The sequence below is a fragment of the Ursus maritimus genome, unplaced genomic scaffold, assembly GCF_017311325.1.
Source record: "Ursus maritimus isolate PB19 unplaced genomic scaffold, ASM1731132v1 scaffold_17, whole genome shotgun sequence".
NCBI classification, from domain to species: Eukaryota; Metazoa; Chordata; class Mammalia; order Carnivora; family Ursidae; genus Ursus; species Ursus maritimus.
In genome coordinates this window covers 49,731,644-49,752,247 of record NW_024424119.1, presented here as the reverse complement: position 1 = coordinate 49,752,247, position 20,604 = coordinate 49,731,644, and the positions used below count along the sequence as shown (strand labels likewise).

Genomic DNA, 20,604 nt, shown 5'->3' with positions numbered 1-20,604 from the left:
TTTTCATTCTGTTATGCATTTGGCATGCTCTGGCGTCCCATGAGAGCCATGCCACAGCAGATAGTGCACAATATTTATAAATCCATGACAGGCAATAATAGCAACTTGAAAAATTCTTTTGCTAGAATCTCAAGTTGAGAGCTGCCAAAAGCGGAGAGGATCAGATCTGCAGTGGCAGCTGCTGTGCCCTACAGTTAGAATTCTAGACTTTGAAGATGCTCAACTTAAAGAAATGAAGACTGCAGGCTTAGCCAATTTTTGCAGGTTTCTAGAGCTCTGGCTCTCTGCCTTTTGAAGATGAGTTGCTGAAGCTTCTACCACTGCCTGAGGCGTGCTAACACCAGCAGGATCTTTTCCCCCCCCCTAGTCTTAGTGTGTCTTCAGTTTTAAGTAGCACATGCTTAGTCAGTGCCAACTGTGCTGGTCCTTTCTCTGGTCACAATACCGAGGGACGAGCTCTTACCCTCTACCCTTCAGAGAGAAGCCATGAAGATAGATGGTGACGTATACACGTGCCACCTCAGCCGTCTGATTTATGGAGTCATATTTCATCGCTCGGCAAGTGCCGGCCTCTAGAGAAGCCCTTATAGATTGCTAAAGATGTGAGCAGCTCTCGCCCTAAAGGCTTGTGGTTACCTCACAGACGTGATGCCAAACACCTAGCTGCCGGAGAAGCAGAATTAATCTGTCATCGCAGGCAGCTATAGATCCACTTTAAATAATGAAAGCGTTCATAGCAATATGGTGTCCTGACAGCAAGTCTTCAAGTAGCTGTACTGGGTTGTTTTTGTTTTTAAAGTCTGGTAGTAGCAAGACACAGAAGTTACAGACTCATTTCTGCCTTGTGAGATGGTCATAGTGTAAGAGGGGTGCATTATTTTGATTAAAAAGAAGACTTTGTTCAGCTTGGCACAGAGACTGGTCCCAAAGGAAAATACAGAGCATGGGTTCGGTGTGTGGTCGGGTGGAAAGGGGAACGGGAGCTCAGGAGCTAGGGGATCGAGCTGTGAGTCTGTTTCCACTGTCCTCGTGGTCTGACTCCGGGCAAGCCACGGCCCAAGACTGTCCGTCCAGAAGATGGGGATCCAGAGACCTGCCTGGAGGTTGCTGTCAGGATTAGATGTGGTCTGTAAAACACCTTGTGTGGTGGCTCACACAAAATTGGCTCTGAAATATGGCAGCTGCTTCTGTTTTTCAGTTATTCAGTAGCAGGATACAAACATCCCGTAGCAACGACTAACACGATCATTCGTACTTGCATCAGGCTTGGAAATGAGAGCATACTATAGATAGATAGGACTCTTCTTTTCCATCCGAAAGCCTAAAATCTGAGACCGACTTATGTAAGAGGTCATAATGACAGGAGAGGAAGCCTGTTTACCACATACCGGAGGCCACGGGAGCATTTGCCTTTTTGCTAGGATGGGGGGTGTTGAAGATACAGTCATCACGGTAGCTGGTGCTGGCTGAGTGCTGGTACACCGCGCCACGCTCTGTTCTGACAGCTTTCTTGGCATTCTCTCCTTTACTCTTCAGTAACTGTGCGGGGTCTGTACTTTGTGAGCCCCATTTTGTGGAGAAGAACAGGAGGCTGTGGGGAGGTCAGATACCTTGCCCCAGGTCACACAGCTGGTCAGCGATGGAGTCACCGTTTGAATCCTGGTCGGTCTGGCTTCAGAGCCCTCCGGTGTGGGCCATCACGGTGCCATGCCGCCTCTTTGCTAGGCCCCCGATTCTCTGACCATGGAGTGGGGAAGACATCTTACTCTGGGTGAGCTGAGGTCTGGGCTGCTTGGGCTGTTCCTTTTCTCTGATGAGGTCTAGTGAAGATGGCAGGAAGCCAGACAACTGTCCGTGGTGGTGCACAGACCTCTGCGGTGAGCCCGGTGATTGGAAGGCGCCCAGGAAGTTAGAAATACAGAGATGTTGGGAGATAGAAAAAAGTCACTTGGCTCTGAAAATTATTTTTTTCTTCTCTTTGAATTCATCAGACTTTTTCCTTTTAACCGTCCCTCACCCCACATACCTTTTGATTGGTTCCCCCCCAAAGTTTCTAGATACTCACAAGAGAGCTGTTTTCTGTCTGTAGCTAATGTTCAGATGGCATAGATCTCTTCACATTTAGTAATGAGACCAGGAATTCCTTAAATATTGGTGATTGGCATTTGTCCATTTGAGGCAAATCATGAATAACTTGAACAAAAATAAATAAAAATAAGCAAGACTATCATATTTGAATAATGAGGTGCTCTTTTTTTTCCCAACTGCCAAAACTTTTTAATCTTCGTCAACAATTGTTCTGTCCTCCGTCTTATTTAGGTTGCATCTGTGCGACTCTGAGCTCAGGAGCCCTGACAAGCGGCATATGAATTCTGTATTCATTAGTGATCTTGATCCAAATGCCTCTGTCCCTGCCACGGGGGCTCAGGTGTGGAAGCTGCTGGCTAATCCCACCAGCTGACATTCAGAGGTTTAATGACTCCATAGGAAGGTGACCACTCGCTGGGAGGGTTGCTGGCGGAACCCACACAGCAGACAATGGAGATCAAGGAGGACTATCAGTGTTGAGCCGAAGCACCTTCCTGTGCGACTTGAACCCTGTTGGCATCAAACGGAGTTTTAAGTAAATGCAAAATTAAAAAAAAAAAACAAAACCTGACCTTTGATAGCTCTCATAAACAATGGTTTTTCTGTCTGTATTGATATTGATGGTGTTTAAGACTGTTTTTCTTGTTGCACTTTAATGGGTGTCAGCTTAATGAGCTGAACTTGACGCACTTTTCCAGATTTTTAGATTTTAAGGTTATGTTTGTCTGGTTGCTACATCTGTTTAGGTATCTTACATATGTCTGGGAAAAAATACATAGTTAGAGGCCAGATTCTTTCTTATTAAATGGCTTTGAGGGTCTGTGCTGACGTTTTTGCTTACTGTGATCTCTAGCTTTGAAAAAATACTATTAGAATGTGAGTTCTTTGACTTGTGACATGTCATAGGACGTTTTGACTCCTCTAGTCTAAAAATGTTGGATGCCTTTTTTTAAATAGTAGCTTCATCGAGGTACAATTTATATCCGTACAGCTCAGCTACTCTGAATGTACAGGTCAGTGGTTTTTAGTATATTCTCAGAGGTGCACAACTATCACCACAGTCAATTTTGGAACATTTTCGTTACCCTCAAAAGAAACCCCGTACCTGTTAGCAGTCACTCCCCATCTACCCTCAACCTTCCCAGCCCTTGGCAACAGCTCGTCTCCCTTTGTCTCCATAGACTTGCCTTTTCTGGACATATCATAGAATAGGAATCACAACAATACGTGGTCTTTTGTGATCAGCTCCTTTATTAACGTATAATATTTTCATAATATTTCATCCATGTTGTAGCATGTATTGTTACTTCATTCCTTTTTATGATTTAATAATATTCCATGTGTGGACATACCACATTTTATTTACCCATTCATTAGTTGATGGACCTTTGGATTGTTTTCACTCTGGCTATGATGAATAACGATGCTGTGAACATTTGTGTACAAGTTTTTGTGTGGACATACATTGTCATTTCCCTTGTCAATCCCTTGGAGCGGGATTGCCGGGTCATATGGTAACTCTGTGTTTAACCTTTTGAGGAACCATCAGTCTGGTTTCCAAAGGGCCCGGGTCACTAGATGTGCATTAGATGTAGTAAGTTGTGTCTATATTGTTCAGCCAAAAAATGTATTACCTTTCCTCAATAATTTTCTCTTTGGTTGTATTTAATGTAAAGCAGTAGTGTTTGTTTTTTTTTTAAGATTTTATTTATTTGTTTATTTATTAGAGAGACCGTGCATGTGCAGACACGAGCGTGAGCAGGGGGAAGAGCAGAGGGAGGGGGACAAACAGACTCCATGCTCAGTTCGATCCCACAACCCTGAGATCAAGATTCAGCCTGAGCCGAAATCAAGAGTCAGACACTTAACTAACTGAGCCACCCATGTGCCCCAGAGTTAGTTTTTTTTTTTTTTTAGAGATGTCAGAACCCGAAAATATAACCCCGGGGGCCCAGTGTAAGATTATTCGTAAGTAGTGATTTCCAGTGGAGTTAAACAGTTAATTTTAGAAATGAACAGATACTGAAGTTGGTGTTATGATTCCGTGGGTGATTCAGAGAATCACTTTTAACCTTTAGAACAGATGGTGATGAGAAGACCCTGTTGATGGGTAGGGCTTCTCACCAGACCCAATATTTTGAGTTGTCCCCCGTTTACAAAGTGAGTTTGTTCTCCTGAGTTGGAGCCCACTAGTGAGCCAACTTTGGGGAGGCAGGAAAGGACTTCTTGAGTTAAGAAGATCTTTTCCTTTTGCGATGTTTTGTAAGGCAGATTGGAAGTTTTCTTTGGTCTTTCTCCTGATGATTCAAGAGCAGGACTTTGCTCCCTCTATACAGAGCTTGGATTTTCCCAAGTATTTGCTTCTCTCCACCTGATTCTGTAGGATTCCTTCATCTTCCTGACTTAGGAATGGCCACTTCAGTGTCCATTTGTCTGCTGAGTCTGTGTGTCTTCCTCATCTCTGTCTTCAGACCACAGTTAGTGGTGTTGGCTGGCTGTCATTTCCACCCTTGCCATTTTATTCTGTCTCTGATACAAGTTGAAGTTCAAAGTGGGGTATTTTGGGGAAGGGGCAAAGGAAATTTTGGAAAGTCTCTTAATTCTTCCCATTTAGTTTCAGGAAATAAAAGGGGATTAGGTGGGAGGAGGCCCAGCAAGAAAGGAAGAGTTGACCAAAATCTCCAGTGAGCTAGGAATGGATTCCTCTGGGGGCCAGGCCTCTAGAATTCAAGAGTCGGCAGATCTGAGGGAAGTGACCCTGTGTAAGATTCGAAGTCCTGTGCCGCCAGGTCTTTGAGGCCTGCCGGAAGTACTTGCCGTAGCAGTGTTAGGCTGCTGTAGTTACTGACTCGGAGAATTCTTTGTTGATCTTTCTGCCAAAAATCTTTCTGTGCGGAATTTTTTTCACACTCTGCTGTGTACACACTGAATTTCATTTTCCTGTAAAGTCAATATGTCATCCATCAGCAGGTACTTATTGGGCACCAGCTGAATGCGAGGCATTACACTATACACGGCACTGCGATCCGCGGTGGTGTTGCAGGCGGCCGTTCTGTGTGACGCTGGAAATTCCTTATACAGCTGTGGGCAAAGGAGACTGAAAAGGAGGGATTATTTTACTCTGTGGTAGATAGGTAATTATTTATGATGCATTTCTTTGGAGCAGGTGTTCCCATTTGAAATGTTTTCACTTTACATATTTCCTATAACTGAGAAAGGCAGGGGGAGATACTCCATATAGGAGAAATATTTCACCAAGTACCTTGCTTGCTGCACCTGTGGCAAAGATCCAGCAGGCAGAATGTGACTGCTCTGTGACCAGCAACTCTTTAGTCAGAGGGAGGCAAGAGCTAGAGTCCAGTATTGAAATAAATGTTTGGTGACTTTCAACTGTGTGGGTAGAATTAAAAGGAAGTTAGTTTTGTTAATATAATATTCTACTTCATGATGTCAAACAGAAAATGAACTTCTTTATCCATCTCTTACCACATTGGTCATAGTGGTAAGGGTCTCGGGGACATAATTTAAGACACTAAAAATGTCCCCTTTATCTGGGGTCTTTTTCTGTTGCCCAGGCAAGCCAGGCCAAGACTGGTCTGCCACAGCTCCTTGGGAAAAGAAATAAAAGAAACTCTTTTATTATTCACTGATTTCATTCCATCGTGGAACTCTTATTTGTAAACATTTTGAATTATAACCACTTTTTGAACAGTGGCTTTCAGGAGAATAGGGGAAAAGCCCCCTGGATTCCACTGTCAGAAGTAAGGCTCTGTGTCAGGAATCCAAGAGGTCGTCTGTGGTTAGAGGCTGGCAGCTCTTAAACAATGGATTTCCACTTTTCTCGTATATGGGTTAGAGAAATCGAAGAAATGAAATATAGGACTGAGTGTCATTGGATGGTAGCTTAGAATCTTATAAGTTTTGCCTTGGCAGGTAATTTGGCATAAATTGTTAATGTAAATCTGGGTTAGTGGTGAAGATGTTATTTTAGTAAAAAAGATAAACTGCTGATTAATTCAGCATAGAACTCAATTACAAATTGAAAGTGTCTCTGCGGGACTCCCGGGCCCTAAAGACAGCAGATGTTGAATTGATACTCCGGCATATTTCGCAGTGGTAGGAAATATTAACATGGTTTATTATACTTGTGTGGTGTGTGATATCAGAAAGGGGGAGGTGGTGGGCATGTGGGTGTGCAAAAAGCAGCCACACGTTACACATTTGCTAATACACACTCAAGTGTGATGAAGAATTGTAGGAAAGTTCCTTTTTTAAAAAAGAAATAGCTCTGTGTTAAAACTAAGTGTAAAATAACACTTGAGGCTCAATAGTTAAATGCAGTGCCCGTGTACGTTTATGTTATACCTGTGAATGCACGTAAAATAAAACTGGTGAACTTACATAAGATCTTTAAATGTTAAATGGGACCACTGCTGCAGGAGAAGGGGGAACTCGAGCACTTGATCGGTATTTCAGTAACTGTCAGCTTTCAAGGGCTGGGAAGTTTTCTTGGGCTGCTGTACTATTTTTACCTTCTGATCTAGAACATATGGCAATTTAATAATGCCCCTGTAATTTGCACAGGCAGAGAAGTTTTGTTTCACAGTTTTCATAGATCTGTATCAACTCAAGGGGGGAAAAGTCGGCAAATAAGATGTATCAGAAGATCTGAATAAATGGAACTGCCAATGTTTGAAGGGATTAGCAATTTTTAAGAGGCGTGAGAGTAAAGTTGGCTTCGATGAGATATTTCAAAGCCATTACTACAATTATGACAGGTTTTTTTTTCTTCTTTGCATCACAGTCTAGTCTAGATTTTGCTAGCTGAAGTAAAAACTGTTCCAAAAATAGCCAAATGATTATGGTCAGAACGACCGTAGCCTGGATACCTTCTGCTGTTATAAAGGCCTTAAAAGGGGGCGCCTGGGTGGCTCAGTCGTTAAGTGTCTGCCTTCGGCTCAGGGCGTGATCCTAGCGTTCTGGGATCGAGCCCCACATCGGGCTCCCTGCTCTGCTGGGAGCCTGCTTCTTCCTCTCCCTCTCCCCCTGCTTGTGTTCCCTCTCTTGCTGGTTGTCTCTCTCTCTCTGTCAAATAAATAAATAAAATCTTTAAAATAAATAAATAAATAAATGTTTTTAAAAATGGTGCTTTCTCAAAAACCTCAAAATCGGCAAAGGCAGAAGGGTAGTGGGCGAAGAAACCAGAAGTTTCTTGGTACCTGCATCACCAGAAGAACATCTTTTATATCCCCATTGCGTCTCCATGAGAGCCTTTATAAACTGTTGAGAGGTGGTGATCATTCAGAGACGTGAAGGGTGGCCTTATGTTCCGCTCACCTAAGTTGTACTGATCTCCAGCTGGGTGCCAAGGTCTGTGCCTGGTTATGAGCCATGGTCCCTCCCTTAGTGACATTTACAACTTAGTGGGGTGGGCTGGCCTACAAGCATGTATTGAAAGTGCAGTGTGAAAAGCACAAGAAGGGTCCATCTGGGGCGGGGTGCAGAGGTAACACAGACCGGAATTGGTGGAATCCGTCTGGGGACTTTCGGATGGCCTCAAAGCGCATGTGACTCCTCGCTTGAATTTTTTTTTTTTTTTTTTTTGTATTGGGGTTTGAGGCAGGGGTGGGACAGGGACGCTGCAGAAAAGGAGAGACCCGGGGCCTCACATCATGGTGCAGGGCTGGGGCGGGAGGGAGCTCCTGCTCTTTTTCTCAGTTGTGTAGCCCTGGAAGTTTGGACAGCTGAACGTATTTGGAAATAGGAAAACAAAACTCCAGACAGTGTCCAGAGTCGTCTGGGTGGTCATTTCCTGAGTCGGTGTGGCCTTTTAATTAGCGTCCGCTCGTCAGTGTGGGATAAGGCCGAGCTTAGCATCCCTGTCCCTGCGTGTGAATATTTAGTTTAGAAAGCTGCCACGTTCCATTAGACGTGGTTGTGTCTCGGCACTGGGTGCGGGAGCTGTGTACACTTTTCAAATGTCCTTTGAGATTTCCGTTGCAGTGTAATTGGGAGATGCTGGTACTTACTGTGTTGTGCATGGCGGAATGTGGGCTTACCTGCTGTAATGAGACCCCAGCAGCATACCTCGGGAAGGGAGTTCAAGTTTTAACCTTAACAGATAATGTTACTTGTGGGTTTCTGTGAGGTAATTTGTACTACTCTCCCCTACCCCTGAAATGGTGTAGAAACAAAAATAAGAAAATGATACGAAGTTGTGCTAAATTGACATTTTAAAATTCCACCCAGTAGTATATAGATTTTGGAAACTGTCTGCAGCGGACAGCGGACAGAGCACAGTCACACCTGGAGTCGTTGTCGCCCTGTTATAATGTCGGAATCTAGTTTTTCTAAACTTGGAACTGTGACGATACCAGGGGGTCGAAAAGATTTAAGGGCACATTAACTTTGATTCCTTGACAAACACATTGGTTTCTTTTAACTCAGATAAATTGAATTGGGGTGCAGAGCAGCAAAACCAGGGCCTGATGGAAAGTGCGTGCGTGGGCTTTGAAGAGGTCTGGGCGTGAAGATTGATTTTTGCCTCTGGGGTAACCCCTGTAGCCCCAGTTTTTAAAACCTAAACCTCATTCGCAACATGGGCTTAAGTCAGTACTTGAGGAGATAATTAGTAAACGGCACTCAGGCCTAACAAAAGTTTGTTCTCTTACTCTGACTACTCCTTGCCCCAAAATGTCAGAAGAAAATTAAAGCGCACTTGCCTTTCTTGGTCATTTTTGGTGAAGATTTACAATTATGGCCTGATGGGAAAATTCAGTGAAGTGTGGTATCTTTTTTATTGATATACAGGGTGGTCGAAAAACGACTGGACGCGTTCTGTTTGCTGAGCGGTTTTAGCCGTGTGTTGTAGGGAAATGCAAGCGTTTGAACGTAGTGCCGCTGCAGTGACTTGATAGGCTCTCGCTTTGGGGTTTGCTGAATGTACACGGTATTAGATTCATCAGGATGTCCTTAGTTTACCAAGTGTTAACATGCATGCTGAATCGGTGGGACGATTGAGTAGCGTTACGTAAGCACTGTATTTGCAACTTGGAAGAATTTTAGAGGTCAGCTCTTTTAGAAAGGTAAACCCGTGAGTGGGTTCATCAGTTACGCCGAAGGACCAGACGAGCATCATTAGCGATTTTGGAGACTAGTTGTATGGAAGTTCTGCTGTCTTGAGTGAAAAAACAAAAAACCACGGGTTTGTGAGTCAGACAAAATTCTGTAGAATCTCAGACTTTCCGGGTGTTGGCCACGTGCCTGTGGGTTAGTCATTTTCCTCTCTGAGCCTTTGTTTCCTGGATTTGTAAAATGGACATACAGGTCGTTCCTACCTTAAAGGGTTATTTGGAGTAGTGAGTGGAAGAAGTGGAAGAATGTGGGCCTGCACACAGTAATGGAAGTTCTTTTTCTGCCTTCTTGTAGGATATCATTTCTAATGAAATATAATAAGTGAAAATGTGCCACTTAGTACCATTCTTACTGGCATGGCAGTGAGTTCTGTATGGAACGTGTGCGTGTGAACACAGGGTTTTATGGCCTCATTTTGAATTTCATTTTTAGTACAGGGGCTACTCTCGTGATTGATTTACTTTGAATTGGGGGTTGAAAAAACAGTACTGAGTTATGACCAGTCGCCCCTTGTGCTGGTAGTTCTGCAAGAGTTAGCCTTTTGGTAACGCTGTTTGTGAGCTGTGAGCATCAGAGAAAGGGGAGAGGATCGGATTCGCACCCATTGTGGATTTCCCGCGTACCCGCGCTGTGCTAGCAGTTTCTGAGGTGCATGGAGTGCTTTGTTTAATCCTCATGGCCACCCCAGTGCTAGATGGTTCCAGGCCTCTTCAGATGAGGAAATTGGGATTTACAGATGTAGACTTTACCACCAGGGTCACAGAGTTCCTAAGTAACAGGACTTGGATCTCCTGGGTCTTCATCCTCCCCCCGGCCCCACCACTGCAGTCATATTGTGAATACATCCATCAGCTCCAGAAGTTTCTTTATGCCCCTTTGGGAGGCTCCCCCCTTCTTCCCAAGAACCTTAAGTAACTGAGAGGGCATCTGAAGGCTGTGTGTGTGCCTGGGATCCTGGGAAGAGGTGATCAGCCTGGGGCCTCATGGAGAAGTGGCCGAGTTGGTAGCACCTCACGATCTCCACGCCCCTCTTTGCCCCTCTCCCCTCATCTGCTCTCTGCTTGTCTGCTTTACTAGGTCTGTTCACTTCTGCTTTCTCATAACTTTCCTTTGCACATGGCCAAACCCTCATGACCACGATTTTCCCCTAGAACTTCCTTACATTCTTTTGGCTCTTGCCCCCAGAGTTAACCAACCCCTTAGACTCTTTCTACCATACCACAGAGGCCAGACAGGCTAGGTTGAGAGCCCCTGCCACCAATGAAATGGCATTTACAAGTTGGCGAATGTTCTGGGTTTTTCCGCAACAACAGCTTCCGCTGGCTCTGCCTTTATCTTGTCCCTTTTTGGTGACGCCCGTGAGAGTGCCTCCTGCAGAAGCTTACCAGTGTGTGGGATATATAATTAAGTTAATCATCGTCTCCTATCAACCTACCAGAAAAACAGCTGCCAAGAAGTTATAAAAGGCCTTTCTGTGATGGCGGAGTTTGTTGAGAGTTGGGTCAGTGCCGGGACTGATGCTGGATGTCCAGGCGGCGCCCTCCGCTTCCTGACCCCTGCACTCGCACCTGACCCTCGCTTCCTTTTTGCTGCAACGGCCTCCCGGTCCTGTTGATGGTCCGCCCTGCCGGCCAACCACCCACCATCTCATTGCGAACGTTGTAATCCCCTGCTCTCCTCTCCTGCCTCCAGGTTGCGGTTTCATGAAGCACAAATCTAACTACATCATTGGCCAGCTTCAGATTCTCCACTTCCTCCCACCGCCTCGCATGCAGGGCCGGCTCCCCGTGTGGCCCATGAGGTTCTCTGGTATTCAGCCACACGTTTCTCTCCCCACGGTTCTACAGCTTCTGTCACTTCGGCCCCTTGGCGTGGCTACCATTTACTTGTACGTCAAGATTCAGCCTCGTCTTCGTCGCCTGTGTCCCATGAGACCCCTGTACCCCTGTAGTTCTACCATCAGGCCTGCCTCGTAAGACCTCTTGCCACATTGTCGTGAGTTCCTCTTCCTCTTTCCTTCTGGGCTCCACTCTCTTCGGGGCAAGGTCTTTGTTCGGACCTTACTCCAGTGCTTAGCACAGTGTCTGCAGAGCACGTAGGATCGGCGCATCAGGACATGTTTGCCGAACTAAGCTGACCGGTACGTTTCTTTCAGGGGTTTTCTGTCATGTGAAACTTGCCTCATGTCTGGTCTTTAAACTTCCTCAGACAAAGGTGCTGTGTGCTTCCAGGGCTCTCCTAGTCCGTTCTGACCCTCGTGGGGCTGTAGAAGCAGGATCGTGCAGTGAAACCTAGTCCCCGCAGTAACCTTCCCCCGCGCGCCCTGCCCTCTGCCCTGCCTTCCGTCCTCCACGTGGGAGTGTGGCTCTTCTTTCTCGTCTCTGTTGTGACCCGGGAGCACATGCACTTCACTCCCCCCCCCCCCCCCTATTGGCAGAGCTCACTGTCCGCCGGAGAGAGAGGATATTACGAAGATCTCACTACTACCTGGGGCAGCTTGGCTTTCAGTTGGAGGATTGTTGAGCATATTTCTTACTTTCTTTAAACCTAGTCTTGTTTTTTTTCTCTGATTATATTTGATTCACTGCAGCCTTGGAAATATATATTTGTATACACATATGCTGCGAACGCTGATTTCTTCTTCTTGTGGAAAGCAATATGTTCCTGTCTCTCTTGGTCCTTTTCCCTCTGGAAGCTTAGGTGTTTTTCCTTCCATTCGATGTCCCAGAATTCAGCAAGACCTCTTGCCCACCAGGAGGTCTTCCTGTGGGGGGGGGGTACAAAGACGGGCTTCAGCGAGGCGAGGCACTACCCCGGCACTGATCCCCGGCTCCCACTCACACCCAGCCGTGCGCCCTCAGCGCGTCAGCCAGCCGTTCTAGAGCCTGGGTGTCCTCTGCTCACAGGTGGAGAGGAAGGTTAAGTAAGTAACATAAACGTTTGGCACAGACCCAGTGGATGTGGTTGGGTGTCTCCTGTTCTCTCTCACCCTGGTTTCTTTCCTTCTGCCGTAGAACTTGCTCACAATTCTGTTCGTAAAGTCCGTGTGTCAGGGACATTCCCGTCCCCTTATTCCTCCTAACAGCCCCCGGACAGAGGCATTGTCCCTGGTCTTCCAGCGGGCAGCCTATGGGCCCCGGAGCTCAGCGCTGTGTCCTCAGTGCCCCAGCTGTGCTGCTCTTTTCTTTTTCTGTGGCAGCTGTTTGTGGCCCGTTGTGGCTCTGCAGCCTCAGACGTCTCGTCTCCTGGCCCTGAGTTGTGATCAGCCGTTCGCATCCTTCCGTGATCTGGCACAGGCCAAGTTGGCAGTGGCGTGGTCGGCAGTCCCTTGAACGCGAACACCCTGTCCCATCCCTGCTGAAAACCCCTTAGATCACTCTGACGCACAGCCCGTGTGCCCTTCCGTGTTTGCATCACCCAGATCCTGGGTGGCCGCACCCCCTAGACCTTGAAGACACAGTCACTGCCTCACTCCCCACTCTGGGCGCACTCAGCACCGGCTGCACCCCAGTTACACCCAACAGTCCCAGGTGTTCACACAGGTGGCCGTGTTTACCCGAACAGCTCAAGCCAAAACCAAAACTCAGACACCTTTGCTTTTGTCACATAGCCCAGTCTGAAAAAATACTAAATTAACCTTTTCCACTGTAAAATATGTGGCCACACGTGGGATACATTATGTCTGACAGAGTGCAGGAAGCATTCTGCTTGCGGGGGGACTGTTTTAAACACTTTTTGAGCTCTTTAAATTTTATTCAACCATCAGCCATGAATGACTCCTTCAGGCCGCATCAGTGGCATCGGCAGAACCTCAGCGTGTCCACAGGCCACTACGGGACACTGTGTTTAAACTCTTCCTCGCACGTGTTTACCTGTCTTGGAGCGTTCTTGGTCCCTGGTCCCCAGTTGGGGCTGGGGCGCTTTTGGAACTTCCCCTTTTGGTATGATCCGCCTCGTAACTCATTTCACCTTTACGTTTGGCAAAGCCAAGAATGCATTTGAAGTTGATGTGTCATGTTTTCATTTGTGGACGTGCATGCCAAGCCCCGTGCTAGGCGCCCGGGGTACCGGCGGAGAGACGGGGTGGTTTGGTTCCTCTGGTTAGAGCCCAGACTGTTCGCCACACCCGGGCTTCTGAGCTGCCCCGCTGCCGAACATCAGAGCAGTAGCAGTTTTTGCTATTTTAAATCAAAGTGACAAAAGATATTGCGGGCTTTCCAAGATGAATTTGAACTGCTTCTGTTCTCATTGGCTAAAATTCTTAGTTTTTAGTAAAGGAGCACACTGTTGTGAATTAAATGGTCCTTGCAGATTTCATAGCAACTGGGAAAACTGATGGGAGCTGTGAGAGGGTCCGGCTGTGACGCCCCCATCTCTCTTTCCCTGGAGCAGAAGTAGGAGAGCCACTGTCCCCCGACTCCCGGCGTGACGGTGGGACGGAAGGCAAAGGGGTGCATCTGCAGTGCCCCAGAGGACAGTAGGGCCAGCAGAGCTCTGTCCTTCGTGACAAAGGCTGTTTCTTCTGTCTTCAGTTCCTTTAATGTCAGCACCTCAGCTGCATAAATGGGCTATATTTTCCAGCCAATAACCAGTTTTCTTTCTTTTTAAATTCTTTAAAAATTTTTAGGTACAGGTCGGTTGTTTTAAATCACTTGCCATGCACACGTAGTTTCACATTCCAAAGCTGTATCTAAAATAGTGTGTGAGGTTTTCCATCAAATGCATATTTAATGTTTCGTCTGCCCCTAATGTAAGCAAAACGCTGTACAGAACTCATAACCGACTGGTGGAGCGGAGAGGGCTTATTTGAAGAGTATTGATTTGATGCTGAGCTGTCCGGGGTGCCCGCTGGCTGGGGCACCTGCATTTTACTCTGGTGACACCCCCATCTAGAAATCACTTACGTGAGAAGAGAAATTCGATCGTAGCTGTAGACAAGAACAATGTGGAAAGTTTCTGTGCAGTACTCTTCCGGATCTGCACCATAGTGGGCGCGGGTAATCTATCAGTTGTGAGTGTCTACAAAATGCAACTCTCCAGATAACAGGTTTAAAGTAAAGATTTAATACAGTCTCCATCTCCTATGATGTTGCAGTGACAGTTTAAAACTCATTCTCTAAATCTCAGCAGACTTTATAGCTAGCAGTGGGCCAATATAAAGTTTAATAGCATTGCAGCACATAAATCATCTTTTAAAGATGCTACCAGTAGCTCCAATATTAAATGCAGACAATCGCCTGTGTTATAAATAATTTATCAAACACCACTTCAGATTAGCCTTCCATGCTGAGTTATTTATTTTAGCCTTTTCTGTACGATTCCTAAGGCACTTTTTGAAAGATCCATTACTGGTCAGTTTAATGAACTTGGGGGTCTGTTTTGTCCCCTCAAGCACTCGGGTACAGCTGTGGTGACCATTACATGGCCGACGTGGACCTCTTTGTGCCTTTTACAAGCGCTGCCCATTTGTCATGTAGCGGTAAATGGAGCTGCACATTGGAGTCCAGGGACACATTGCGCGACGCGGTGATGGAGACAAACAGATAGCTCTATAAACTGCTGCCTGTCGCAGCTGACTTGTGCTCCACTGCATCACTCTTACTGTGATCTCATCTAAGAAGCAGGGGTGGCCTGGGGGACTGATATTCCCAGTTAGTTTGGTCTTTGCAGCCATAAAGCAGGAAGTGCTCCTTTTATATTCTCTGAACTTTTAGGGAGTGTGCTTTTTGCTTGGATTAATTATTACAGGAACTTCTTCACAGAACTGTGTGCAGATTGTTAGCAGGTTTTGTTTGGACCTTCTCCTGGCCTGGGGTTTGGTCCGGGCAGTCACTCCTTCCAGATAAATTTTGTCTCAGTGTTTCCAGAAGCCCTCTGGCTTGTTTTCTTAAGTAAGTTACTTTTTATTAAGCAACAGCTGTGTGCCAGACACCGTAATAGGTGCTTTCTGTACCTTATTTCTAATTCTTGCAGCAGTCCTTTGGTAAAGCCTAATTTATCGTCACTATACGACAAGGGAGGAGAGTGAATTCGGAGAGGTGGAGTGACTTGCCCAAGGTTGCACAGCAGTAAGTAGGACACGGGATTCAGCCCCAGTCTGCCTCTGCATCTGCCAGATGAACCTTTAATCACCAGGTGGTGCTATTGTGGCCCAGTGTCTCACAGTAAAAGGAAGCAGCCATTGGGCCGGAGGGCCGTTTTTCTGGTAGCCAAGATGAGTCCTGCTGGTCCGTGTGCATACTGAATCCAAGTTCCCTTGTGACTCGCAGTGTAAATCCATGAGCAGCTGGCCGGGGGAGGACGCCGGCCTGGCAGTGGGCAACAGCATGGCACCTGGGTCTGCTCAGCTGGGGCCATGGGCTCTGCAGGGCCCTCGTCAGAGCCCCTCGGTAGCAGCTGTCCCCGGGCAGATGCTGCTCAGAACTCGGGTCACCCTGCAGCTTCCAGAAAAGGGAGGTGCAATTTCCCTAGGAAGAAGGAATCCTAAAGGGAGGAACAATGCTTCCTGCATTTATTGTGGGCCAGAGACAGATAAAAATGTGGTGTTTTCCCCACCTCTTGCTTTCAGATGGTGGTTCTTCTCAATGGTTTTCTTGAATATTTGGGAGAACGTGTTAAAGACAAGAGTTGTTTAATTGTGAAACTCCACTATAAAGAAAACACAGTATGAATATGCCCGGTAGCATATTTGCATATGTGTCTAGAATTCTGAGTATGGAGATATGGTGGTAAAAGACAGTGTTTGACATACGAAGCGTTTTCTGGAACATAGTAGGTGTCTCTAAATATTTGTTGAAGACATTAACTGTGTAAGTAAGGGGTAGACAATAGAGCCTTGGTGAATTTTCACCCTGTTTGCCTTTTGAGGGTTTTTGCTCGGGGTGGGGAAATGTGAAATAAGACATGGGTTCTTTTTCTTTTTTAAGATTTATTTATTTATTTGAGAGGGAGAGAGAGAGTGCTAGCGGGGGGAGGAGCAGAGGGAGAGGGAGAGAGAATCTCAGGCAGACGCCCTGCTGAGTGCAGAGCCCGGCGCCGGGTTTGATCTCATGACCTGAACTGACTGAACCACCCAGGTGCCCCAGCACATAGCTTTTGAATATTGATCTCTGTCATATTACATCGTAGAGATGTTTAAGTGCTGTCTGTGGGCAGTTTGGGAAACACACTGCTCCCCCGCCTCTGTTAAAGAAATGACAGTCGGAGGAACTGCCTGTTGGCCCAAAGACGAATTGGCATCCACCGTCTACTTGCCCAGGTTCTGAAGATCCTAGGTGATTGAGGAGTGACATACCCTGAATCAGGGAACTGCTGTCCACTGTCCCCAACTCACAAGGAGCCCCCAGCCGAGACCGGTTATGTGTGAGCTGGTATGGTGCTGTGCATTCTGGCTCTGGAGCCCCGGGGACCTGTTCTGCTGTGTACTAGCTTGGTGTCCCTGGGCAGGTCAGTGACTCTCTCAGCCGGTTTCTGACAGTGCTAACTTCCGGAGATGGGTGAGGGCGGAGGTGGGAATGCTGGTCGTCAGCATGCCCGCCTCGGTACTTGGCACATTGTGGTGGGTGCTCAGTAAGGGTCATTTCATTTCATCGCATTCAGTCCTGCGGATGTGAAATGAGGGTAGGATTGGAAAAAAGATCAGAGACTTGTGAGATTTTCTTCCTTAAGGAAGTGGTGGGGAGGAAAGGAATTTAAAAGGTGTATTTTCCCAATTTCTAAAAGTCTTTTACACTTAAATAACAGCACATAATGATAATTTTATGAATAAGTCAAGCTATATAAAATACTTTTTGCACAGTTTTAATTTTTATAAGTTCATTTATTCACATTACAGAATATTTGCAAAATAGTGGAAGATTGGCCTGTGATCTGTGCACTTTCGGCGTTCTGGTATCTGTGTGCCCAGTTTCAGTGACAGACATTAGATATGCGTGCCTGATATCATGTGTATACCTCCGTTTCCTTGGAGTCTTCCCCTATCCCCATCCCCGAACACACAGTGATCTGGGGAATTGAAATCCGCAGTCCTAAGTGCAGCCAGCAGGTCTGTGACCTCCATGAGGTGCTGTTGGAGGGCTCGGCACCGGCAGTAGTGATGAGAAAGACGGTGATGTCAAAGCAAAGAAAATCATCAGAGAAGAGAAAGGAAGAGGGGATGGTACGTGGGGAGCAGGGGAAGAAGGAAGGTGCCCTACATACACGTATGCACACACGCACGCGCGCAGATCTAGAATCTTTTAATAAGAGAAACAAGTTGGAATGAGGCTGAGTTCGTTAAGGTATTGGTTGGGTTTTGCTGTCTGTATGGTTGCGGCCATCTCCTCTAAGATGGTTTCTTTGCTTCCACCTTCACTGGTTTTGGCCTCTTGGGAGCGTCAGGGGAGAATTGCTGATTGGAGGAGCCTGTGTGAATGCGTTCTCACGGGGCTGTGTATGCACAAGAGAATAACCAGCTTCGTTGGCCCAATGTAGGTGCCACTCGGGAAGTGAAAAAACCTGGTGGGATAAAGATTAGAATAACCCCCTGGCCCCTACTGCTGGGTTGCTGAGGATCCCACTTCCAGCAGAGCCTTCTCGATCCTTCTCCGAGTCTGTAGAGGGCGCTCCTATCACTGGAATCCCACTCTCTGGCTTAGGGCAGGCAGAGGAGCAGGAACCCTGAGTGGCTTAGCTCTTCTCACAACAGAAAGTCAGCAAATCTGCCCTTGGATGATCTCAGGCTGGACTTTGGGGCAGGGAGTCAGGTTTCTCAGAGTGGTACTTAGATGAGCTCTTTAGTTCAGGGCTGTAAAGCCCTGGCGGATAGGGAAGGGGCGGCACAAGTTAGAGACCCTTCCTTGGGAGAATGGTTCATTTTTTTCCCTTGTTGCCTAAAGAGCCTGTGCTCTGTGTTCCCCAGGTCCGGCATTGCTGCCTCCGCTGCCTGCCTGCGGCTTTACTGCCCTGCTTGTGCGTGCCTGGTGCATGGCCTGTCTTGCAGCCCACTCCCTGAAGTGTTGCTGATTCAGCCCGTGTTTCCACAGCTCCTTCTCAGTTATCCGTTAGCCCATATCACACTGCATTGTAGTTACTTGGGTCTGATACCCCTGCCGACTGTAAACCCCTATAGGGGAGAGACCTTGGGGCCTCATCTCTCTCTGTAGCTCTGCCTCCTAGCATAGGACCCGACATATGAGAGACCTTCTTGAATAAGAAATGAATTAATCCACCTTTTCACAAGTAACTTTTGGTGACTTAGACTTGCTTCTAAAAGGAGAAGTAGAAGTGAGAATGATTCAAAGAAAGGAATCACTTTAGGTGAACACGTAGACCCTTTAGTAAAAGGCAAGAGACTCTCTTGGGCAAGAGGTCCCACCCTTGGCTTTGCCACCGTTTTGCTAGAACTATAATGTTTTGGTGTTAGTCCCCCCCCCCCCCAAATATTGACTTCTTCATTATGTTACCTGGAAACAGGTTCCAACCATTACTGAACATTTTTGATCAGGGATTAGCAAACTATAACCCACGGGCCAAATCTGGCTCTCCATCTGTTTTTGTTAATAAAGTTTTTTTGGCACACAGCCACACACATTTGTTTATATATTGTCTATGGCTATTTTGTGCTACTGTGACTGAGTTGAGTAGTCATGACAGAGACAGTGTATCTACTAGGCCTAAAATATTTAGTACCTGGCCCTTCCCAAGAAAAGTTTCTGACCCCTGCGTTAGAGGATACATTGCTGTCAGCCCACAGCCCTCAGTCACACAGTAATTATTTGATGGGAAGCAGCGTTTTGAAGAAGGGGTGCATGCATAAAGGGTTTAAAAGACCTGGTTCCTGCACTTCCTAGCTGAGGCACCTTCGGCAGGTCGTTCTGGTACTTTGAGACCTTTTCTTCATCTATAAAACGGGCACTAAAAATGTCTACCTCACTGGGGATTCTGCACACGGCTTGTGAGAGCACTTCGTGCATGTCAGAGCGGCCCTCACAGCGACTGTGGACGTGATCGCTGCCATCCTTTTTCCTAGGAGGAGGAAGCCAAGAAGCTGGTGAGTGAAGCCATTGCAGCCGGCATCTTCAACGACCTGGGGTCTGGAAGTAACATTGATCTCTGTGTTATCAGCAAGAGCAAGCTGGACTTCCTCCGCCCGTACTCAGTGCCCAACAAGAAGGGGACTAGGTAGGTGAAGGAGACGGAATTCTGCCTGTGTCCCCCGACTCCCATGGCTGCTCCTGATCTCGCCATGGCATTTGGACAGGGTTTTCTTGGTTATTAACCCCCGTGAAGTAAGTCCAGTGTCCCCAAGCCGGCTTTACGCACAGACCTTTGAGTCCTTATTTGCTTTATGATTTGGATTGCTGTCAGGTGTGGAAGAGGGATTTAATTTGTAAAATGTTGATGGGAGAGGTAGAGCAGGGCACAGTAGGGTCCTAGCCTGGGGGTTGCAGGGAGCGGTTCGAGTATCACCTGCTGCTCTTTCTCTAGTCTCTTAAAGAATCCCCTGAATTCCGAATAAAATTCCACGAGAAGCATTTTTCAGGGCAAACAGCCCGTGGCTTTTCTCAGAGTGGCCTAGGAGTGCGAAGCAGTTACAAACCACGGGTTAGAGTCTTGAAAGTTAGCCTGGGGAGCTCCCTGGTGCCTCCTGCTCTCCCGGAGAGCAGGCCCCTGTGTCTCAGAGGCGTGGCCCGGGCTCGGAGTCGGGGCAGGGTTCTAGCCGGTATGCTGACTAGAACTGGAAGGTTTCCAGCCCTTGTGGCTGGTGCGTGCAGATGAGCTGCTCGTTTGCAGTCTCGCACGGTTGTCCAGCTGTGCGGCCATCCTCTGGCTCCTGACCTCTTCCACGGGCCTGACAGCTCAAGATGGGGCTCCCGAGATCTGCGTCCGGCTGCACTCATGGGACCGCTTGCCACGCAGCCCCATAGCTAGGCCAGAGTGTAGCAAGCACATCGCCTTCTGGAATGCTTCCTTTAACTCTCACTACACATACCCAAATTCCAACTCAGGAGTAATTCCAAGGGGAGAGTAGAACACTGAGAACCAGCACTGCGCCAGCACAGTGGGAATCCTCTGTGCTCGCAGCAGGTAGCGTGGCTCAGCAGCAGAGAGTTCCAGCTCAGGGCCTGGGGAGAGGTCACTGCCCGGCATGGTGACTTTGGGCCCGTCAGTCTCCCAGCCTTTGAAATGATGGAGCTAGGTAGGTGAACCATCCCTGGAGGACCTGGGCTTTGAGCTGGAAAGGAAACCACCTTCCAGGCCTGGGGCTGTGCTCGGGGAGCAGACTTTGCCGAGCTCCCTGACCTGCGTCCCCCGTTATATGCAAGATGCCGCAGGAGCTGAGAGTTCAGGGAGGGGGACATGGTTACGCTCCATCCAGATAGAACAGTGTCCTGGGTGAGG

The 20,604-nt window shown here is 47.2% G+C and overlaps 1 protein-coding gene across 1 annotated transcript in view; it reads left to right on the top strand.

The window, feature by feature from the left end:
* Window positions 1-20,604, top strand: part of PSMB7 (proteasome 20S subunit beta 7) — a 58,305-nt gene that overhangs the window by 35,792 nt on the left and 1,909 nt on the right. Inside the window, exon 7 of the mRNA XM_008698782.2 lies at window positions 19,232-19,383. Within this exon, the coding sequence (XP_008697004.1) occupies window positions 19,232-19,383 (152 nt within the window). The remainder of the gene's footprint in view (window positions 1-19,231; window positions 19,384-20,604) is intronic.